The sequence below is a fragment of the Notamacropus eugenii genome, chromosome 6 (assembly GCF_028372415.1).
Source record: "Notamacropus eugenii isolate mMacEug1 chromosome 6, mMacEug1.pri_v2, whole genome shotgun sequence".
NCBI classification, from domain to species: Eukaryota; Metazoa; Chordata; class Mammalia; order Diprotodontia; family Macropodidae; genus Notamacropus; species Notamacropus eugenii.
In genome coordinates this window covers 312,258,469-312,279,638 of record NC_092877.1, presented here as the reverse complement: position 1 = coordinate 312,279,638, position 21,170 = coordinate 312,258,469, and the positions used below count along the sequence as shown (strand labels likewise).

Sequence of the window (21,170 nt, the reverse complement as noted above, 5' to 3'; positions counted from 1 at the left end):
CACTGGGCAAAAAAGTGCTTATGGTCAGATAGGGGTTCATGGGAAAACTTTTGCTGCGCAAGAGAATGAGGTAAGTTTATGAGTCTGGTTTTGAAGGTGAAGGGCATGAACTGAAGGGCAGAATGAAGTGGTTATTTCAGAGGGAAACCACATGTGCAGAAGCTCTGGAGCTATCTACTCTTTTCAAAGAAGTAAAACACAACCTAAAAGGAAAATTACCCTCCAAAAACAGTGCCTCAAATTACCTGTCTGCTTAAAAACAAATCAACCTGGCTGACATTGTTGTGTTGACCTTAAAGATATTTGCATGGAGAATGAAGATGAGATGGAAAAGGGCAGTCTGAGTGATGGGCCAGGCTGCCTCTTCCCCCAAGGTGACACCACATTGATAGAATTGCACAGCAGCAAATTGTGAACACAAATTCTAATATTCCCTTCCCATTTTCACCTAGGAATTTTACTTAGCTGGGAGCTGTCACATTCCTCAGCATTGTAATGTGCTGACTCACAACACAAACAATGGAAAGGTATTTATAACAAGCAGGCATGTATCAGAGAGGAATGGTTTTAATTCACTGATCAATATGAACTGTTGGCAGCTTCAGAGTAGCAAAGAGAATAAGACAACTGTTCTATTGTGACAGTTGTGGTGTGTTAAAGGAACTTTATTGACTGGGAAAGTTTGAGACTCCCCAGGATATTCAGTGCAATTATATCTACTGCCACAGGGAGACTGACTTTTAGGATAAGTGTATTTGCATCAACTCCAGGATATGCTTTTGTGGACAATAGAAATTCTGCTTTTGGAATACAAAAAAAGAGGTTAGCTAATCAATTGGTTTCCATGAAAACCTTAGAGTTTAAGAAGATTATTTCAAATTGCCCCAGAATGCCTTTATAAAGATGAAGCTGGTGTGAAACTTACCAAAAACCCAGATATTTTTATTTTTAGTCATGGTTACAATTGACAATGTCAGTACCAGAATGGAATTTTACATTTAAAGACTTCTTTCTATGAGTTGGGAGAAGATAAGAAATAAATTTGAATGAAAATTATGTGTTCTTCTTGCCCTGAAGCATAGAATTAAAGGGGGTGGGGTGGGAGAAGCAGATGTATTTTCAACCAATTGTGATTTGCAATAAGATTGCTGAATTTTGCTATCTATGATCCATTTCACATTTAGTTCAGAATGCCATTGAGAGACCCTTACTCATGTTATGTATGGCTTCAAACTATCTAGTACAGTAGATATTATTTTATACTTCTTTGTCAATTATACTATTATATTCTTCAGACAGAAGTTAACTGGATGAACTTGCTCAGGTCCTTCCCACAAAGTTTCCTTCAGAGAGAAACTTCCTCAGTCCTTTTAGAACAGAGTACCAGAGACTAGTCTACTGTTTGACAGTGCTCATTAGCAAGCCGAGGGAACACTAAATATTCCCCCTCAGCGGATTTGAAACAAAATCAGAGCTTATTAGCAACTAAGCTTCAGTGGCTACAGAAGCATCCTCCAGAATACCCAGTCCAGGCCTTCTCTCTTTAAATACTACCTTTAATAATTTTCTCACCAGTTAAAATTTTTTTTCAATTAAAGTAAATTGACTCAATACATTTAATTAATTCCCTTTTTTAAATTTTTCATTTTTAACACAGTTCATATCACGTAAAACAATTCCAACTTTTGCTCAGGTGATACTTCTCTTAAAGCATTTACAATATAGACCACAAACGAATTTTTTTCTTTAAATTAACCAACTGAGACACAAATAATAACTACGTATGCTAACTTCATACCCTTGAACTAATTGTCTCCACGCTATTACTAAGAATTAAAGGACCCTAACTTATTGCTGTCGGCCTAAAGTCCTAAGCCTAATAGCTTAATTTTAGACTTAACCTTGGGTGTTCCCTTACCAACAATCTATAATTTAAGAGATCTGGTATTAAGCTAACAAACATTTTGACTATAGGAAATTGCCACCAAGAGTAGGGACATTGCAGGGAAACGATATCTCCCCAACTTCATGTCAGTTCCAGGCAGGATTAGTTTGTCCCCTTGCATTCAGTCAGGCTTAAAGTCTCCCAGGTGTCAGTGGGGAAATTGAGTCAGGAGAATCCTACCTCAGCCCAGGCTGAACAGCTGCTCTCCCACCCTTCCCATGAGATCACCTTTTGCAGTTCATACCATCATCTCACAGGCTTACTGGCATCATGGGTTGGAGGTTCAGACCGCCGTTCTTGCTATCCATATCTGGAGTTAGACTCAGAAGAACAGTCACTTAATACTCCCATAGCATCTAAAAATAGCAAGTTCCAATAACCAGGTTTCAGATATGACTATAATTTCACATTGGCTAAGGAACATCCTTTGAGGCAAGTCTTAAGTGGCTTACATGCCTTTCTATATCTGTTCTAGTTCCTGCTTAAATAACAATCATAAAATCAAATTTACCATTAAAACCTTAACTTTTCCATCAATGCCAAATTTTACCCAAAGTTATCTGCCTCTAGGAAACTTTGACCAAAATTCTCTTCCCCAAATTAAAGATGTCTCTGATTTAGTCTCAGTAATTAATTCAGTCAATTGTTTTAATACTAGTTGCTTTTACATCACTTTGTAACATGTCCAGTTTTTCTCCTCATCTCTCCCCTCCCCCTACCCCCTAATACCTTGCATTCTGATCACCCCTTCCCTCAATGAGCTATCCCTCCTATCATATCCCACCCTTCCCTTTATCCCCATCTTCTCTCTTTTCTTGTAGGGCAAGATAAATTTCTATACCCCATTACCTGTGTTTCTTATTTCCTGGTTATATGCGATAATAATTCTCAACATTCGTTTCTAATACTTTGAATTCCAACTTCTCTCCCTCCTTCCTTCCCTACCATCCCCATTGAGAAGGCAGGCAATTCAATACAGACTAAATATGTGTCATTTTGCAAAAGACTGCCATGATAATCATGTTGTGTAATACTAACTATATCGTCTTCTATCCTACTCCCCTTACTTTTTTATTCCTTCATTTGACCTTGTCCCTTCCCAAAAGTGTTTATTTCTAGTTACTCCCTTCTCACATTTGTCCTCCCTTCTATCATTCCCCTCACCCCACGTGTCGCCTCTTCTTCTACTTTCCTGTAGTATAAGACAGATTTTCATACCAAATTCAGTGAGCATGGTATTCCCTCCTTAAGCCATATGTGGAGAGTGTAGCTTCACTTTTCCCCTCTCCCCTCTTCCATTTTCTCCTCCATTGAACAAGATTTTTCTTTATCTCTTTTATGAGTTGTAGCCTGCCTCATTCCATTTCTCCCTTTCTCCTCCCAGTATTTTCCTCCCCCACCCCTTAATTTTTATTTTATTTTATTTTTGTGGATATTATCTCTTCTGATTCAACACAAACTGTACTCTCTGTCTATATGTGTGTGTGTGTATGTATGTATGTGTGTGTGTGTGTGTGTGTGTGTGTATGTGTACAATGCCTCCACCAACCAAATACTGAGAAAAGTCTCAAGAGTTATAAATATTTTCTTTCCATATAGGAATATAAACAGTTCAGCTTTAGAAAGTCTTTCATGATCTCTCTTTTCTGTTTACCTTTTCATACTTCTCCTGATTTGAAAGTCAAATTTTCTCTTCAGTTCTGATCTTTTCATGATGAATGCTTGAAAGTCCTCTATATCATTGAATGACTATTTATTCCCATGAAGTTTTATACTCAGTTTTGCTGGGTAGGTGATTCTTGGTTTTAGTTCCAATTCCTTTGACTTCTGGAATATCCTGTTCCAAGCCCTTTGATCCCTTAATGTTGAAGCTGCCAGATCCTGTGTTATCCTGATTTTATTTCCACCATACTCAAATTGTTTCTTTCTAGCTGCTTGCAGTATTTTTTCCTTGATCTAGGAACTCTGAAATTTGGCCACAATATTCCTAGGAGTTTCTCTTTTCGTATCTCTTTCAGGAGGTGATCTGTGGATTCTTTCAATATTTATTTCACCCTCTGGTTCTAGAATATCAGGACAGTTTTCCTTGATAATTTCGTGGAAGATAATGTCTAGGCTCTTTTTTTGATCATGGCTTTCAGGTAGTCCCATAATTTCTAAATTGTCTCTCCTGGATCTATTTTCCAGGTCAGTTGTTTTTCCACTGAGTTGTTTCACATTATCTTCTATTTTTTTTTTCAGACTTTTGGTTTTGTTTTTTAACTGCTTGGTTTATCTCATAGTCATTCATTTCCCTGAACTCAATTCTCTCTTTCAAAGAACTGTTTTGTTCAGTGAGCTTTTGAACCTTCTCCTCCATTTGGCTAATTCTGCTTTTTAATACCTCCTTCCTCTCATTGACTTTTTGGACCTCTTTTTCCAATTAAGTTAGCCTCTTTTTAAAGGTGTTATTTTCCTCAGCATTTTTTTGGTTCTCCTTTAGCAAGCTGCTAATTCGCTTTTCAAGCTCTTTCATTGCCTGAGCCTAGTTTAAGTTCACTTTGGAGTCCCTGGGGGCAGGGATCTTAATTTCCTGTGGTAGTAAGCCTTATTCTTGCTCATCCAAAAGGATGAGAGGAAACACCTGTTCACCAAGAAAGTAACCTTCTATGGTCTTATTTTTTTTCCCTTTTTTGGGCATTTTCCCAGCCAGTTACTTGACTTCTCAATCCTTTGTCAAGACATTAGACACAGCTGCTCTGTTCCCCTGGGCTTTGGGTGGGGGTGGAGCCATCACTCAGGGCTGAAGTTTAGATCCGCTGCTCCCTACCACCAGAGGGTTTAAGCTGAGCTGCCAGGACAATGGACCCAGGTTGCTTCACAGCCACTGAAGCTTCCTACTGTCTGCTGTTGCTGCCTCTGTCATTGCCTGTGACTACTGCTAACTGGAAAAGCCCTCCCCCACTGACCTTTGGAGCTTTCTTTGTCGCTTGGGGGTTGAGGTATCTGGGACCCTCCCTGCTGGGGATTCTGCCCTGGAGGCCTGTTCTGATCCTGTTCCTCCCAGTGCAGCATGGCCAGGGCTGGGCTTTGTTTCACTCAGCATCCCATGAGATAGACCTTTCCTGTTGGCCTTCCGGGTTACCTTTAGCTGGAAACCTCTTCAGCTCTGTTGTTCTGTGGCTTCTGCTGCTCTAGACTTTGTTCAGAGTGATTTTTTACAGGTATTTTTTGGGCTGTGGGGGAAGCACTAGGGTATATGCATCTTTCTATCCTGCTATCTTGGCTCACCCCCATTTAATTAATTCTTTAACAGCATGCAGGACAAGGAGATACATGTCATTTCTCTGATAATTTATTTTCTTTCAAAGCAATTGTGTTGAATTTAACCTCTTTGAGCCATGTCTCTTTCTCCCATTTTCCCTCATGCTTAAAAGAAAAAAGTAAGCAGAATTGTAAAGGGACATAATAAATACTGTCAACTGCAAAGGTAATGAAAAGTATCTGTGTGATAGGGAAATTCAGAAATGCATGGCCCTGGAGAGGAACCATTTTGAGAAAACATTGGACAAGAGGTTTTCAGGTATAAAATCTCCTCTCCAAGGTGTTGTTTGTAACTGTAGTAATTCTTTTACACCACAAATACATTTATCTGTAAAGATTACTAATATAAATTATGGTAATTTTTAATCTGATGAATCAAAAATGTTATCAACTTTAAATAGGTCAACTACCTACCAAAAGCTGAGAAAATAAGGCACTAAAATATAAAAATAAATAATGAATGGGTTCTAGCCTCTAAGCAGTGGTTCTTAACCTGGAGTATATAAACTTGAAAAAGTATTTTTTTTTTTAAGGAAGAACAATTTTATTTCATCTTTTGCTTCCCTACCTTTCAAAATATCTTTACCATTTGTAACCCTATGGAAACTACCTTTTGGTTAGGGTGCCCAAAGCACCATACAGTATTTGGTATATCAAAAGGATTGTGGGAAATAAAAAATTTCTTTGATGTTGGTCTGCCATGGAAGTTAGAGTTCACTATGATCTTTGGTCCTATTCTTTTTCATGTCTCAGCCAATCTGGGAAGATGAGATCTTCACTTGGCAGCATGCTTCTTATGAATCTCTAGGAATTCATTCACATCATCAGGGGACCCCAGAATCACTGGTGCTGTCTCGTGGATGTCAGTGGGAATGATGTCCAGCACAGCTTTATCTCCTGTGGTAGCCAGTCCTCCAGCTTTTTCCATGACAAAGGCCATTGGGTTACACTCGTACAGGAGTCTCAGCTTTCCTTTGGGGCTCTTTTTGTTGGCTGGATACAAAAAGATTCCTCCATACACCAGTGTTCTGTGCATATCTGCCACCATGGAGCCCACATATCTTGCAGCATAAGGAGCTGTGTTATCCTGGGGAAATTTCTTCTTCTGGATATATTCTGCCATTGCAGGATCAAAGTCCCTGGCACAGCCCTCATTAAGACTGTAGATATTACCTTTCTTTTTTATCTTCACATCCTTTTCAACCAAAATGAACTCCCCAATATCAGGGTCCAGCATAAAGCAGTTAACTCCACATTCCATAGCCAGTACTAACATTGTGGCACTGCCATAGAGCGCATACCCAGCAGCCACTAGATTCCTGCCAGGCTGCAAAGCATCCTTCTCAGAAGGCTCACCAATTGAATTCCTTCTGTAAATGCCAAAAATAGTTCCAATGGATGCAAGGCAGTCAATGTTTGAAGAACCATCCAGAGGATCAAAACAGACCACATATTTACCCCTTTTTTCTGGCTCTATTATTATGGCATTCTTGTTTTCTTCTGATACAAGAACACATGTAGCAAAGGATGACTTTAGCATGTTAACAACCAGGTCACTAGAGAGAACATCCAGCTTCTTGACTTGGTCACCAGTGACATTGGTAGAGCCAGCAATTCCATAGAGATTGGCTATGCCTGCTTTCCGCACCGCAGAGGAGATGACTTTGACAGCGGTGCAGAGGCTGTTAAGCAACTGGGTCATCTCGCCGGTGCCTTGGGCTTTCCTGCCCTCCTCCATGACGAATCGGGTCAGGGTGTTGACATCAGTGTTGAAGAAAGACTTGTCAGTCATGATTGGGTCGCAGGAGTAGATGTCTTTAGGGCAAGAAAAGTCCTGAGTGCAGCAGGCAGCTGGAGGGGCTGGAGTAGGGAGTTGAAGCTGGTCTCGGTGCGGGTGTATAGGTGAGAGCCTCCAGTCTCTACCTCCCAGGGCTCTGGAAAAAGTATTTTGATAGCTGCATTTCAGTATGATTGTTTCCTTTGTAATCTGATATCTTTTATTTTATTCATTTAAAAACATAATTCTGAGAAGGGCCCCAGAGGCTTCAGCAGATTGCCAAAGGGGTCCCGAACACAAAAGTGAAGAATCCCTAAATTCTTACTGAATTTATAAAAAAAAATGTTAAAATGTTAGAAAATAATATTGTATATGAATCATAAAAAAAATCATGAAAAAAACCTGTATTGAGAATTCCTGTTTTAGGAGCATCTGACATATTTATACATACAGCCAGGGCAGGAGTCTAATGTGTCCCTAGTGTACAGTAGAATACATACTCTTGGAAGACAGGAATAGATCATTTATCTTTGTATGCCTGCAAGTAACAGCGCTTCTCATATAGGAGGTGCTGAATCAATGTTTGTTGAATTAAGGTTATTCAGGTCACTACTGAAGCTGTTGTGTTTGTTCTTCATTCTCAAAGAGGACCATGACAACAAGATAATGACATGACTTGCAGTTGACTTTGATTTGAGTGAGAGAGGGCTGGCAACCTCACTTTCTTCTCCTGAGCCATCTGGGTCCATTGGTCTTATATTGATCAGGACAAATGGATGCAATGTGAGACCGTGGCCCTTTCAGGCTAATGTCTTATCACATTCTCACTTTGAGTGAGATACACCCATTCAATGAATGGACTTCTTTAAGTAGTTACCCAAGGGATGGCCCCTTTAATAAAAAAAAATAATAATAATAATCTGAATGGGGGAAGACCTTCCCGGTTTCCTGGGTAAAACAGAAGCAGTTACTATTTAGCAATTACATTCACTCTTGTGCTAGGTGAGTGGGGACTCGTTGTCCAGTGTACGAGCTCCACAGTGAATTGGTTTTAAGGCTTGGTTTTTGAGCAAGAAATGTAGCCAGTAAACCCAAAGGAAAAAAGGCAGCTTTTGACCATGGGTAGAAGAGGAGAGGAGAGGAGAGCAGAGCAGAGGAGAGGCATTTACTTTTCCAAAGGTGTTTAAACATTCTAATGATCTCCATGGTCTTTTTTCTCTGGTTACTAAGATACCACTGACATCAATTTATTGATTATTTGTTAGCCCAATTAATAAATTGATTATTAATTACCAAGAAACTCTGTCTCTTGGGCTTTTCATTGTTTTAGAGATTTTCAAGAAATGTATGGCTGACCACTTGATTGGAGGCTGGAGATGTGATACATGGACTTTTGCAATAGATTCTTTTTAAGAGAATATTTTTAAAAACCTCATTTCCTCTACTTTTGAAATTGGATATTAAGGAATCAGTTTTCAAGCTGTCTAAAATAGAAAAACAACAAAGAATTATATATATGTGTGTGTATATATATATATATATATATATACATATATATGTATATATGGAGAAGGGGGAGAGAGAGAGAGAGAGAGAAAGAGAGAGAGAGAGAGAGAGAGAGAGAGAGAGAGAGAGAGAGAGAGAGAGAGAGAGAGAGAGAGAAAGAGAGAGAGAGAGAGAGAGAGAGAAGGAGAGAGAGATGGTACTATGGAGTAAAGTCAGGGGAAGAAGGCAAATGAGAGATCAGCATGTAATGACCAAGATTTTGATTTTCTTATCTGTATAAATTCCTTATGGACCATACATTCACTCAATCTATGTTTGTTATAAACATGAAAAGGAACTAAACCGGCTTTCACTAGAAATTTCAATTGAAGACTTCAGTTTCATAGACGCAAAACTGACTGAAAGATGCAAACAAATAAAATGTCATTATGTCTATTGTTTGTTATTTATCCCTTCCTTTACTCCCCCCCTACAAAAAAAAAAAACACATTTGAAGGTACTTCCAATAAGATAACAGAGGGAGAAAGTTATATAATGACCTAGTTCTCCCTCACCACCTCAAAACAGTAAGGAATGTGCATTATAAAGTAACAACAGTGTAGTGCCAAGTGGATATTCACAGCCTATAGTGGCCATGAATATCTGGGCACAGTTCTGAATCATGAAATACAACAGACTCTCCACATGGAAGACGGAACCAAAATATTTATTCAGATGCTAGAAAACTAAATCCATCATAGGAACAAAAATCTAAACACAATAACAGTGCAGAGGACAATGCCATCCCCAAGCCTTCCCCATGCTAGGGCCTTCCCACAAACAAACACTCATGGCCTAACTATGTACCTCCTCTCTCTCCCTCAGTTCTGACTGCTCTGCTCTAGCTCCACTCCTTCCTATTCCACCCTTCCTGCTCCCGCCATCCAGGAAGCTCCTGCCCCCACTGAGACTTAGCTTTCATATGATTTAAGCAGGTCACATGGGCCTATTAATGGATGGAAAACATCTTCAAATTAAGCAAAAAATGACATTAATGATAAGCAAAAATGCATTATCAATACAATCAGTAAGAAAAAAAGAGTAAAAAAGAATTGCTTTCCCACTCTGCCTCTTTACCATCAACAGCAAATGAGTCCTATAGAAAAATAATAATAAGGGCAACAAACCACAGCAGATGTACTACTTAATGTTATCAGCAGGGCTCGGTATTTCCTGCTCTCTGATTCCACATTGTTAGCTATGTTCTGAGCAGGGAATGAAGGAGGACTTCAGGCAGTATGGACAGGTGACAATTTGCATCACAGTTTCATAGACTCTCAAAGTTGGAAGGGATCTCAGAATGCATCAACCACCTATATCTGAACAAATAACATTTCTACCACATACTTGCAAGTAATCACTCAGTCTTTGCTTGAATATATATAAAATTCTAATTATTAGGAATGTTTTTTTTGATCATGCTTAAATTTTCTCCTGGCAACTTCTAGCCCCTATTCCTAATTTTGTGTTCTGGAGACAAACAGAAGTTCAAACTCCCTTCTTGACTGCCTTCAAAAAAAATGAGGACAGCTGATTTACCCCCACCCCAAACAAACATCAACCACATCTTGTTTTCTCCAGGCAAAAAAAAAATCTCCATTTCCCTCAAATGATCTTCATATGGTAAGATCTGGAGGCTTTTCAATGTACTGATTGCCTCTACTAATGCTCTCTAAAATTGTCAAAGTCCTTTATATTTGGCACACAGAACTGGACACAATACTGTAGACATGATCTGATGAGGGAAGAGTGCAGAAGAAATATGACCTCCCTATTTCTAGTTACTATGGCTATCTTATTAACATACCCTAGAATTATATAGTTTCCTTGGCCACCATATTATATAATTTAAGCTTGTATTTTGTTGTTAATCCTTCTTTTCAAAGATGACCAATGATACCAAGACATCTTGACTTGCACATGAATTGGATTTAAGTGAGGCATGGTTGCACTAAGTCATCAGCCTCACTCTCTCTTCCAGAGTCATGTAAGTGCAATGGCAAGATTAGAGACAAATGGTTATAACTCAGGATGCAGTGGATAACCTTGCCCTCTTCAATGTCTGACCAAGTTCCAAGCAATCCACAATGCCTACTTCAGTCACCTTCATGGCCATTGGAACAAACTGTTGTCAGTCACCCATTTCACAAGGGAAGGTCTTCATATGTTAGTTACCCTCAATCTGGTTTAGCCTGTTTGTTGAGATGGTTTTACCAGGCTATGGCTGCTGCACATGCTTCAGCTTCTTGGAGCCACAGGTGAGATTTCGGTGATAGGTGGATACCAAAGGTGAATGACTAGCCCTGAAAAGGACTGGGAAAACCCTCACATCAGAGGTGGTAGTCCTCCCTAATCCCTGCCTCTACCACCCCTCCTGTCTAGGTAGTACAGTGGATAGAGTATCAGCTTCCTAAATTCAAATCCAGCTCAGATATTTACTGGTTGTGTGATTCTGGGCAAATCACTTAACTCTGCTTGCCTCTGTTTCCTCATCTGTAAAATTAGCTAGGGTGGAAAATGGCAAGCTATTCCCGTATCTTTGCTGAGAAAACATCAAATGGGGTCATAAAGTGTAGGATAGGATTGAACAACAGGAAAATGGGGGAGATTACTTAAGCTTATGTAGTTCTCTAAAGACAAGATTTTTTTTTATACTAACAGCAGTCACATATTTGAGGAGGTGATTTTTTCAACCCAAGTACAAAACTTAACATTTGTCCCTATAAAATTTCAACTTGTTAAATTAAACCTAATATATTAGGGCACTATATCTTCAGGAGAAAAAATGACTGAATAAGTGTTCAAACGTCCCTTGTAGAAGCCCCAATCTCTTATGCAATAAAAGGATACAAATGTACTTTGAACTTCAAGCTTGTTAGGAACTGGGCACACAATATCAAACCAAACCTTCTCATTTTTCTAATTTCCTTATTACCATCAAGACGACTACCATGCTCCTAGTAATTCAGGTTTACAACCTAGGGATAGTCTCAAGAATTTCAGTCATCGCAGCTACCAGTTCCAAAATACCAAGTAGCCCCTGCTAAGACCCTGCTGTGAGTGAAGACTGCCTAGGCTCCCCCTGATGTATATTAGTGTCATCCTGAGCAGTGATGGGGATGGCTTCCTGTCCAGGGTCAATGAGAGTTTTGCCAGTGACAGGTCCAGTGATTTTAGGGGCAAAGGTTTCATCACTGACTGACTGTTTTATATGTAGGGTCTCCGGTGAAAGTTCTGGTGGCTTCCAAAAGTGATCACTTTATTGGTAGCACAGTTAGGAGTAGAAAGTCTGACAGTGAGTGGCCTAAGTGGTAGGTGTTACTAGTGGCTTCTACAAGATTCCCCTTTGAGTTAGTAAGGAGCTTCAGCAAAGGAGCTTCAGAGAAATCTAACTTGCTAGGGCATAGTGAAAGGATACCTTCTTGTATCCTGAATTGAATTTGACATCTCCCATCTCCCTCTCCCACCTTTTCCCTCTTAGAGTCATTGTGGTGTTTGGAAAAAAAGCTGGTCTAGCCAGGAAAACTTGGATTTGAGTCTCACCTCTCACACATATTGACTTTGTCACCCTGAGCTTCTTTAAGATGCCAATGTGTATGGAGGAAGTTTCCTCACCTGGGATCTCCCTATACCAGTGAAATCACACATCCAATTCCTTTACCCATCTCCTTTTCCTTAGAAACAAAGTAGGCTCAGTTGAGCTATTAGTATGTTACAAATAGGTCAGCTAACTAAAGGACAAATAGGATTTTATGAACTGGCCTGAGGACCTAGACACTTGGACTAGCATTGATATATGAGGGAAAATGTATTTAGAGTTCCAAACAATTGACTTTCAAATGGAATTTTGGAAAACAACTTGTTTGTAAATTGGGAACTGCCTGTACCTATCTTTATACAACAGCTGGCAGTGTTTCGAAATTAGATAAAAGTTGGCAAATTCTGGAACAGTGGGCATGGTGCCTTGCATGATGCAGGAGCCCAACAAGTGTTAATTGAATGAATAGTGACATCTTTCACATCCTCGATGTATTTATACCCCTCTGTAGGTACTGTACTTCTGAGTAAGTTATCAAGAATGTATGACAACATTTCTCTCAGTGTCCTTAGGATACATCTCCAAGTCTGTCTCCCATGCCTATCTCCTTTGAAGGTTGTCTCCCATGCCTGGGATATACTGCTCCCCACCCAACCTTTGCTTCACCTCAACTTCACCTTTGGCACCATCATCTCTATGAAGCCTTTTCTGATCCCACCAACTGTTTTATTTCTCCCTCTTGAACTACTTTAATTAAACCATCTTATATACATTTGTATTAACTTTATATGTATGTATCTCCCCCTTAGAATGTAGTAAGCTCCTTGTGAGTTGGATTGTTTCATTCTTGGTCAGCTTCTAGCATCATGCCTGGTATATAGTCAGGACTTAATTAATACTTGATTGATTAATAGGGGAAAACATTAAAAATAAGTATAGACATATGCTTGAGAAGCCTCATGGCATAGACAGTTGACCTCAGAGCCAGGAAAGTTTGAGTTTAAGTGTTACCTCTGATTCAACTCAGGGTCAGCCACTTAACTTCTCAGTGCTCTAGGCAACTTTCAAAGATATCTTTTTCCCCCAGAAAGTCACAAAAGAAGAGTCACAGGGAATGTACCAACCTGCACTGGTAGAGGAAGTTAGTTTACTTGCCTAGGATTCCTTATACCAATGACATCACAGGTCTAAAAATACTATTTGTATCTTTGTTGTACTTTCTAATGCACATTACGTGACTTTTCCATATGGGGTCTAATTAGCAACTAATGAGAACCCCAACATCTGTGTGTAAGGGAATATCCTGGTACTGTACAAACAGAATGTGAAATTTCCTTCCATAGAACTGTCCATGTGAGACAGTCACGTTCTCATGACAAAACAGATTTGACCCTGCCCAAACAAAGTCAAGTTATGGATGTCTCTGGTTGCTATTTGACTAGAAACTTCAAGAATGCAGTGACATTATCTATATAGCTTACTTCCTACAGTACAAATAGAAAGTCAAGATTTTTTTATGAGTATGAGATTAACATTAAAGATTCACTCTTTAAAAAAGAATTATTGTCTACAATTTCCAAAACAGATCTCTTCCCTTAAGGGTTTACAACCCAATGGAGAATAAACCCAGCAGGTAATACTATAGTCCAATCAAATAGATAATGATAAAGGTTTTCGCTAGTACCACAGTACTCAGATATCTATTTCTTTTTATGATAATGAACTTATACCAGATTCAGACATTACCCATGTAGAAGAATGAATATAAGCAAAGCAGGATGGAAAAAAAAGCAGGTAGGAAAATTGCTAGTAGAGAAATATTTTAGAGTATAATAACAGTAATCACAATGTTACTATTGACCATATAAGTGACATGGAAATTTTAAGGTGATTATAGGGAAATTTTTCTTCAAAAAGACAGCATTAGAACTCTGAGATCACTTTAGAGTTACATCTTCCAGATATGGTGGATTCTTCTGTACCCATGATCATTTTAGTATAAATTGACTGGACTTCATTTTATCTACTAGACATATAGGGTTACATTTGCCCATTGAAGTTCTAAGCCGTTGATTTGGAGACCCATGTAAGTGATACACTTTGCTCCTTTTGCAAAATGATTGTGGATTTTGTAATTTCCTGTGAGACAAATCATACTTTAGATATCATCTTAGCATGATTATCCCATATGCATAAAAGTTAGAAATTATATAGATATCCCCAATGCACAGTATTATCATGGGATTCAGAAAATGAAATCAGAGTCAAACTATATTTTCCTTCAGTAATTTCATATACAATTAGTAACACATTTACAAGAATCTTATTTTAATCAGATTGATTTTCAGTCTTTCTGAAAACTTCTTGGTTTCTTGCTTGCTTATAGATCTCTGTGAATTAATGGGAAGTTCATATGATGATAAACTCAAATCAATATTTGCATCAGGGATTCTTAACTTGTGGATTGTGACTTTGTATTTCCTTAAAAACAATATTCTGATTAATGTACTTCAATGTAAATTATTTCTTTTGTAAGCCTACGTATTTTGTTTTGTGTAGTTAAAATCACTCTTCTAAGGAGTCCATAGGTTTCACCATACTACCAAAGGGGTCCATGATGCAAAGATAAAAAATTAAGAATCCCTTACTTGGAAGATTTTATTCCACTTGCTATATGACTAAGGAAACATCAAAATTTTGCTTTAATGAAAGCTAGGAGAAGATAAAAACAGAACAGGGTAACAGGCTATATGTTATATTCTATTAAATCATTTATAAGAAAAAAGAAGGGAAAAGAAGGCAGGAAAATATCCCCATTGTACTTTAATCTAAAACAGAGGGTGAGTCTTTTATGGGCAACAATAGAAGTAATTTTATGTGTGTAAAATATGTAAAAAAACCCCAACAATATAGGAGCAATTTTTTTTTTACTTTTTACCAAAGTGAATCTATAACTATGGTATGTTCACCTCATGTAAAAGAAATAATATTGATCAAAAGTAAAGGCCTATTTATGTAAGGGGATCCAGGAAGTGGAAGGGGAAGCATTGCTTGAAACATCTGGTGAAGATAATAGAGGAGGAAAAAAGAGCTGCATTGTCCCAGATATTGAGCAGGAAGGGACCAATTGGTCTAACAACATTTTGTAGATAAGGAAATTGAAGCTCATATAAATATTTACTAAGCACTTACCAGGTATGCTGGTACATAATGTTATTACAAAATGTTAATGAGGAAAAGAAGACAGAGAAGGCATGATGTAGAAACATGTTGGAGATGCCTACAGAAAATCCAGGTGAATATGTCCAAAAGACAGTAAGTTGATGATACAGCATTGAAGGTTTGGAGAGACAGTAGGAGTGGATATGTAGATTTAGATAGAATTCTGCATAGAGATGACTAAAACCACAAGATCTGATGAGATCACTAAGAAAGAGAGAGAGAACAGAAAGCCCAAGATAGAGCTTTGTGGAAACAAAATGCTTAGTAGGCAGAGTACACTTAGCACAGTGCATAGAACATTATAATTGCTTACTAAGTGTTTACTGATTGACTGATTGATGGGTGATCTGGTAAAAATAGATGGAAGAGTGCCCACACAAGTAGGAAAAGAATCAAAGCAACGTCACAAAAGCCCAAGATGGAGAGAGTATCCAGTGGGAAGGAACTTTCAATCGTATAAGATGCTACAGTGTCATGAGTAGGTCACAGGATGTACAAGTTAAGAGATTGTGGATAAACTTGAAGGAAGCAGTTTCAGTTGAGGAAGAAGGGGGTGGGGTAGCCCAGGACAGGTGTTAGGCAAGGTATGAACAGTAATAAGACAAAGAGACAAGAGATATAAGCACTGACCAAAAAAAGAAAAATTCAACTATTTCAATAAAGGGTCAATTACAGGAAAAGTGAGGCCAGAAGAGGAGAGAAGGCCTGGTAAATCAGGGAGGACTCAAGGCAGAGTGAATGGTGGTCCAATGATCAACAATAGATTTAGAAGGGATGAGGGATAGGAAGAGAATATAGGGAGTGGTGGTCATATAGGGAGATTTCATAGTTCTGTATCATGGAAGTAGAACGTTTGTGGGAGATGATGAGATCAAAGGTCTAACCACCCTTCTCTATGATTGAAATGAATAAGTTCAAGTCATGGGAATTTAGAAGGTTATTGAATTGAAAAAACAGGAGTTTTGAGAGTATATCAACATATAAATTAGAATTCCTATGAATAAGGTCAAGGACTTTGATAGAGAGGAAGACTATGACTCATTTAATAAATTCCTTGAGAAAGGAAGGTGAATGACCTGGGGCTAGTAAGTAACTGCCTCCAAGATTTGGATGGAGTGATAGATATAGGTGGAATGAACCTTGCTGATGGCAGCAGAGGAGGCAAAATCTGGCAGTAATAAAGAGGGAAAAGGAATACACCTACTCCTTTTAATTGACTAGTGTGCTGGGGATGTGGATGAAAGTACATGTAGTACTGGAGACAGGAGATGGAAAAGCAGCGTAGCCACATGTTGTTGATTGCGAGAATATGGAAAAAGGAAAAAAAATCAAAGATGAAGGGAATTTTGGTAATGATAGAATGGGAGTATCAGAAAGCACAATGGTAAAGGTAGGGATATAATAAAAGGGGAAGAGTTTTTTACCTAACATCCTGAAAAGTTTGGATTAAGAGAGGAAGAGAAAGAAACTTGCTAGCCCTACCAACTGATTGGAACCTCCATCCTCAAAGGTCCAGTGGGGGTGGAAGATAATAAAGAAGAATGAATGGATAGATGGATGGATGGATGAATTATAATGGGGGGGGAGGCAATTAACATAGTCCCGATGGATATGCTTGGTTCCACTAATTCGATTCCCCATATGGAAGATGTAGCCAGCTTTTCTCTGGGAAATGACACCAAAAAGTACTTTCTACAAATGAATGAAAAAAAAGAATTGTTAAGCATCAACAATGTGTCAGGCTCTGTGATAGGCTCTGGGAATTAACTCCTTTTAATGTCACTGAGTGGGTAGTTCTTCCTGGCTTAGTGGCCAATCTACTCTGATTCCCCATGGATGCAGACTCCCCCTCCCTGTTTTCTATCATGGATATCAATGAATTGTTGCTTCATTCTGAAACAAGTCTTCCAGCACTGAAATTGAATAAATGACCCACTTGAAAGGACCAGGGAAAATGTGTTTTTAGAAGGGGTCTTCTCTAGGTGTGTTGCATGGTGTGTACTCTAGTGAGAAATAGTGGGGCAGAAGGCAGATTTCCCTGATTATACTCATGATAGAGAGCTGGAAATGAGTAGCAATGTATAGTCAGAGTATCTGTAGGTGTCAATATAGTAGACAGGAGGGAGGAAAAGACTAGAGCCTCCACTGCAGGCAAAGAGCTAGTAATTCACAATAAGTGAAAACTCTACCCAAACTCCACCATGTTGCCCCTTGCCAGTCTTGAAGTTCTTAATTTTGCCAATATTCTTCCTGTTCACTATTGTTGGGAAACCTCATAAGAGGCTTGTCAGTGCAATTAGTGCTGCCCCAAACCTATTGATCCATTCTTATGAACTCTACCCCTTAGTTCCATATGATTTTGGATATCTGGGCCAATAGAAAACTCTGGATCTGGTGTCCAGCATGGCAACAGATACATATTAAACTTTGAAAGAAACACTTATTGTGTGTTCAGGAGAAAAGATTTGTCAGGAGAGAATATACAGTAACAAATCTATGAGACTTTATGTCTTGGCGAGGGACTAGGAGAATAGGAGCAACATATTAAGGGTAACAGGCCATTCTACCTGTTATGCAAAGACCTTCCTAGCCAGGAACTATCAGGCTTAGAAGCCAAAGCATTAGTGAGAAGGAGCTGCTCAATGTATGATTTCCTGCCAGGATTCATTCTGTTCAATATTAAGATTTTGATAGCAAGCTATTTCAGCTAATGCTTGACTTAGCAGGAATCATGAAGTCATGAACCACATCATGTCATCTTCAAGATGACCTCCAACTAGAATCATTAAAAATTATTCATTAATGCATTTTTTTTTTATCACTTTCCCTTCCCAGTCAATGCCTCTTTCCTGCCCTATACCCTCTGTTACAACAACAAAAAACAGATAAACAGAATAAACCATCAAAACACAAAGGAATTTGACAGAACATGCAGCAATATGAACCTATAGTCTACCATTGCTTGTATGAAGGAAGGAAAGTATTTCATGATTTGTTGATGATAGGAACCAAGATTAGACATTATTTGATTGTCTTTCCTTAGTATCAGTTCATATAAGTCATTGCACAATTCTTTGAATTCCTCTTATTTTTCATTTCTTACAAGAAAATGCCATGCAATTACATTCACATACCTGAGTTTGTTTAGTCATTGCCCCAATTAGTGAGCACTTGGGTGATTTAATTGCACCCTATTGGACATGCCAGGGACAGAAAACTCAGTGGAGTCAGAATGTGACCTTTCATGTTTGTCTACAATGCCACCAGGAATGATGAGATTGTATGATTTTATTTTTTAATCTTAAAAGGACACATTTTAAAGTTATGAGAAAATGACTAAAATTAAATTGGACAAAGTAAAAAGTATCTTCAACATCAAAGGAATTGCCTGAAGCTGTTTGAAAACTGTAGGGGTGTAAATCGTTGAGGAAGCAAAGCGACACAAAATCTTAGTGAGTTAGCAGAAGCAGCATGTGCAAACATTCATGCATTTGCCAAGGTTCTTGAGGAAAACCCTTCAGAATGGCAAGATGCCCTGAGACAAAAGCTCTAAAACGTTAAAAAGAATTAATACAAAGATGGGAAAATAACAGGGAAAACATGGCAGACAAATGAAAACTAAATCAAATTCTTAAAACCATTCATTGCTGTGGCAGTTGTAAGAGTACAGTCTAGTAACAGACAAGGTGACTTTTCAGTTCTTCTATTCCTTTTACCCTCAACTCATTCCATGGGAAGTTAGAGGATGACTAGAGCTCAAAGAAAGGTTAAAGCCTTAAAGAAGAAAGTTAGAAAACCAAATGAGGTCCTCAAGTGTAACAATTCATCAAGGGAACAGGACTATGATAATCCTTCCAAAACTGTCCTCTGAAGTACCTCGTCTTCCTAAAGTTTAAAAGGCCCAAGACTTAAAATGTCAAAAATAAGTGGTAACAGTGAAGGCTCAATATGGGGTCTGTTGGTCTGCTGATATACAAATGAATTCTCAGAGATTATTATACATGGTTGAATTTTGTGTGTGTATATGTGTATGGGTGTGTTTATATGTAGTTTAATTACTGATATAAGTTCATATTCCAATATAACTATGTATATTATAGGATATAATAATCATATTTCACACACATATATAGTTTAATCCAAGTATGTATAGATTTATGTTTATCTATCTAGTATCTGTAATCAATGTGTGTGTTTATACACACACACAAATATACAAGTACAGACAGAGGCAGATATACGGAGACAGAGTTTAATCCAGGTGTGTGAATAGATATAGATAGATAGACAGATAGATAGTTAGACAGATAGATGTATAGATAGAGATATGGAGATATCTTTATATATTCCAAGCTCAGTGAGCATTTCATTGAACTATGCTCTTTTATTCACTGTGTATGTATGTACGTATGTATGTATGTATGTATGTATGTATGTATGTATGTATGTATGTATCTCTCTCTCAGCAGCTAGTTGGTGGTGCAGTGGATAGAGTGCTGGGCCTGAAGTTAGGAAGTCTCATCTTCTTGAGTTCAAATCTAACCTCAGATACAAACTATATGACCCTGGGCAAGTCATTTAACTCTGCCTCAGTTAAATGATCTGGAGAAGGAAATGGCATTTCTCTGTCTTTACCAAGAAAATCCCAAACAGGGTCATGAAGAATCTGGCATGATTGAAATGACCGAATAACGATAGTCAACATATACCTGAATGAAAAAAAGTAATATTTTATAATATATTTAATAAAATATAATATGCTAATTATATTATCACTCATAATATATCAAACTATATGTATAAATATATATGTTCATACATTCCAAGCTCAGTGCCTTATTCATTGAATTATGCTCTCTCACTCATTGTATATGTATATGTATATTGTATATGTATACAAATAAATATGTGTATACAAAAGTATACACAAACATACCTTCATTAAATGATAGAAATAATACTTATAATATATTAAATATACAATTATTTGTTATATACCAGTATATAATATACCATAATATTTATAGTATAATATATTAAACTATACAATCAATTTTCAACATTCATGTTTAACTTTTGCAATTCAAGAAATTGTGTGATTTGTGTGATTATTCATTGTATGTTTGTATGTGTCACACATATATGAACTCTGTATGAACACATTAATTGTGTATCTGTATGTATAGATACACACAATGAATGAGAGATCATAATTCAATGAAATGGGGACTGAGCTTAAAATATATACACACATGTACTTTTATGTGCATGTATATATACATATATAAAAATGTGTGTATATATATATGTACACACATGTATGCAAATATACATACATATACATGCACACAATATACCTGGATTAAATTATATATAATATTAATTAATTAAATATTAATATTATTGGCTTTATCTTATATAATACCACACTAATTATATTATCACATACAACATATTAAATCTTATATATTTATATATATTTATGCACACCTATATGTGGATATGTATCTGTATGCTGTAATGGTAATTTAAATGGTAAAATCTTTCCTATTCATTAATAGGACCATGGGACCTGCCTGGGTAACATGGAAGTTTGAGTCACACGGAGCCTGTGGTGGGAGGAGTTTGCTTAATTGGTGGAGTAGGAAGGATTGAGCAGAGCTGAGAGAAAATTTGGTCATGAGAGCAGTGAGAGCTAGGAAGGATGGAAGCAGGCAGACAGACAGACAGCTGGCTAGCATGAGTGAGAGAACTTGCTTGTGATTTTGTTTAAGGGAGCTGGTTTGTGGGAAACCCAGCAGGGGAAAGTTTGGGGCTTGTAGTGCCCCCTGCATTGTTTT

At 37.9% G+C, this 21,170-nt stretch overlaps 2 protein-coding genes across 8 annotated transcripts in view; both read right to left on the bottom strand.

The window, feature by feature from the left end:
• Window positions 1-21,170, bottom strand: part of SPAG16 (sperm associated antigen 16) — a 1,246,090-nt gene that overhangs the window by 86,301 nt on the left and 1,138,619 nt on the right. The window lies entirely within an intron of this gene.
• LOC140509704 (fructose-1,6-bisphosphatase 1-like) overlaps window positions 3,124-21,170 on the bottom strand; it is a 74,266-nt gene continuing 56,219 nt past the window's right edge. For both annotated transcript variants that reach the window (XM_072617494.1, XM_072617493.1), the window contains exon 2: window positions 3,124-7,182. In XM_072617494.1, the coding sequence (XP_072473595.1) occupies window positions 6,024-7,040 (1,017 nt within the window). In that variant the 5' untranslated portion in view covers window positions 7,041-7,182 and the 3' untranslated portion in view covers window positions 3,124-6,023. The remainder of the gene's footprint in view (window positions 7,183-21,170) is intronic.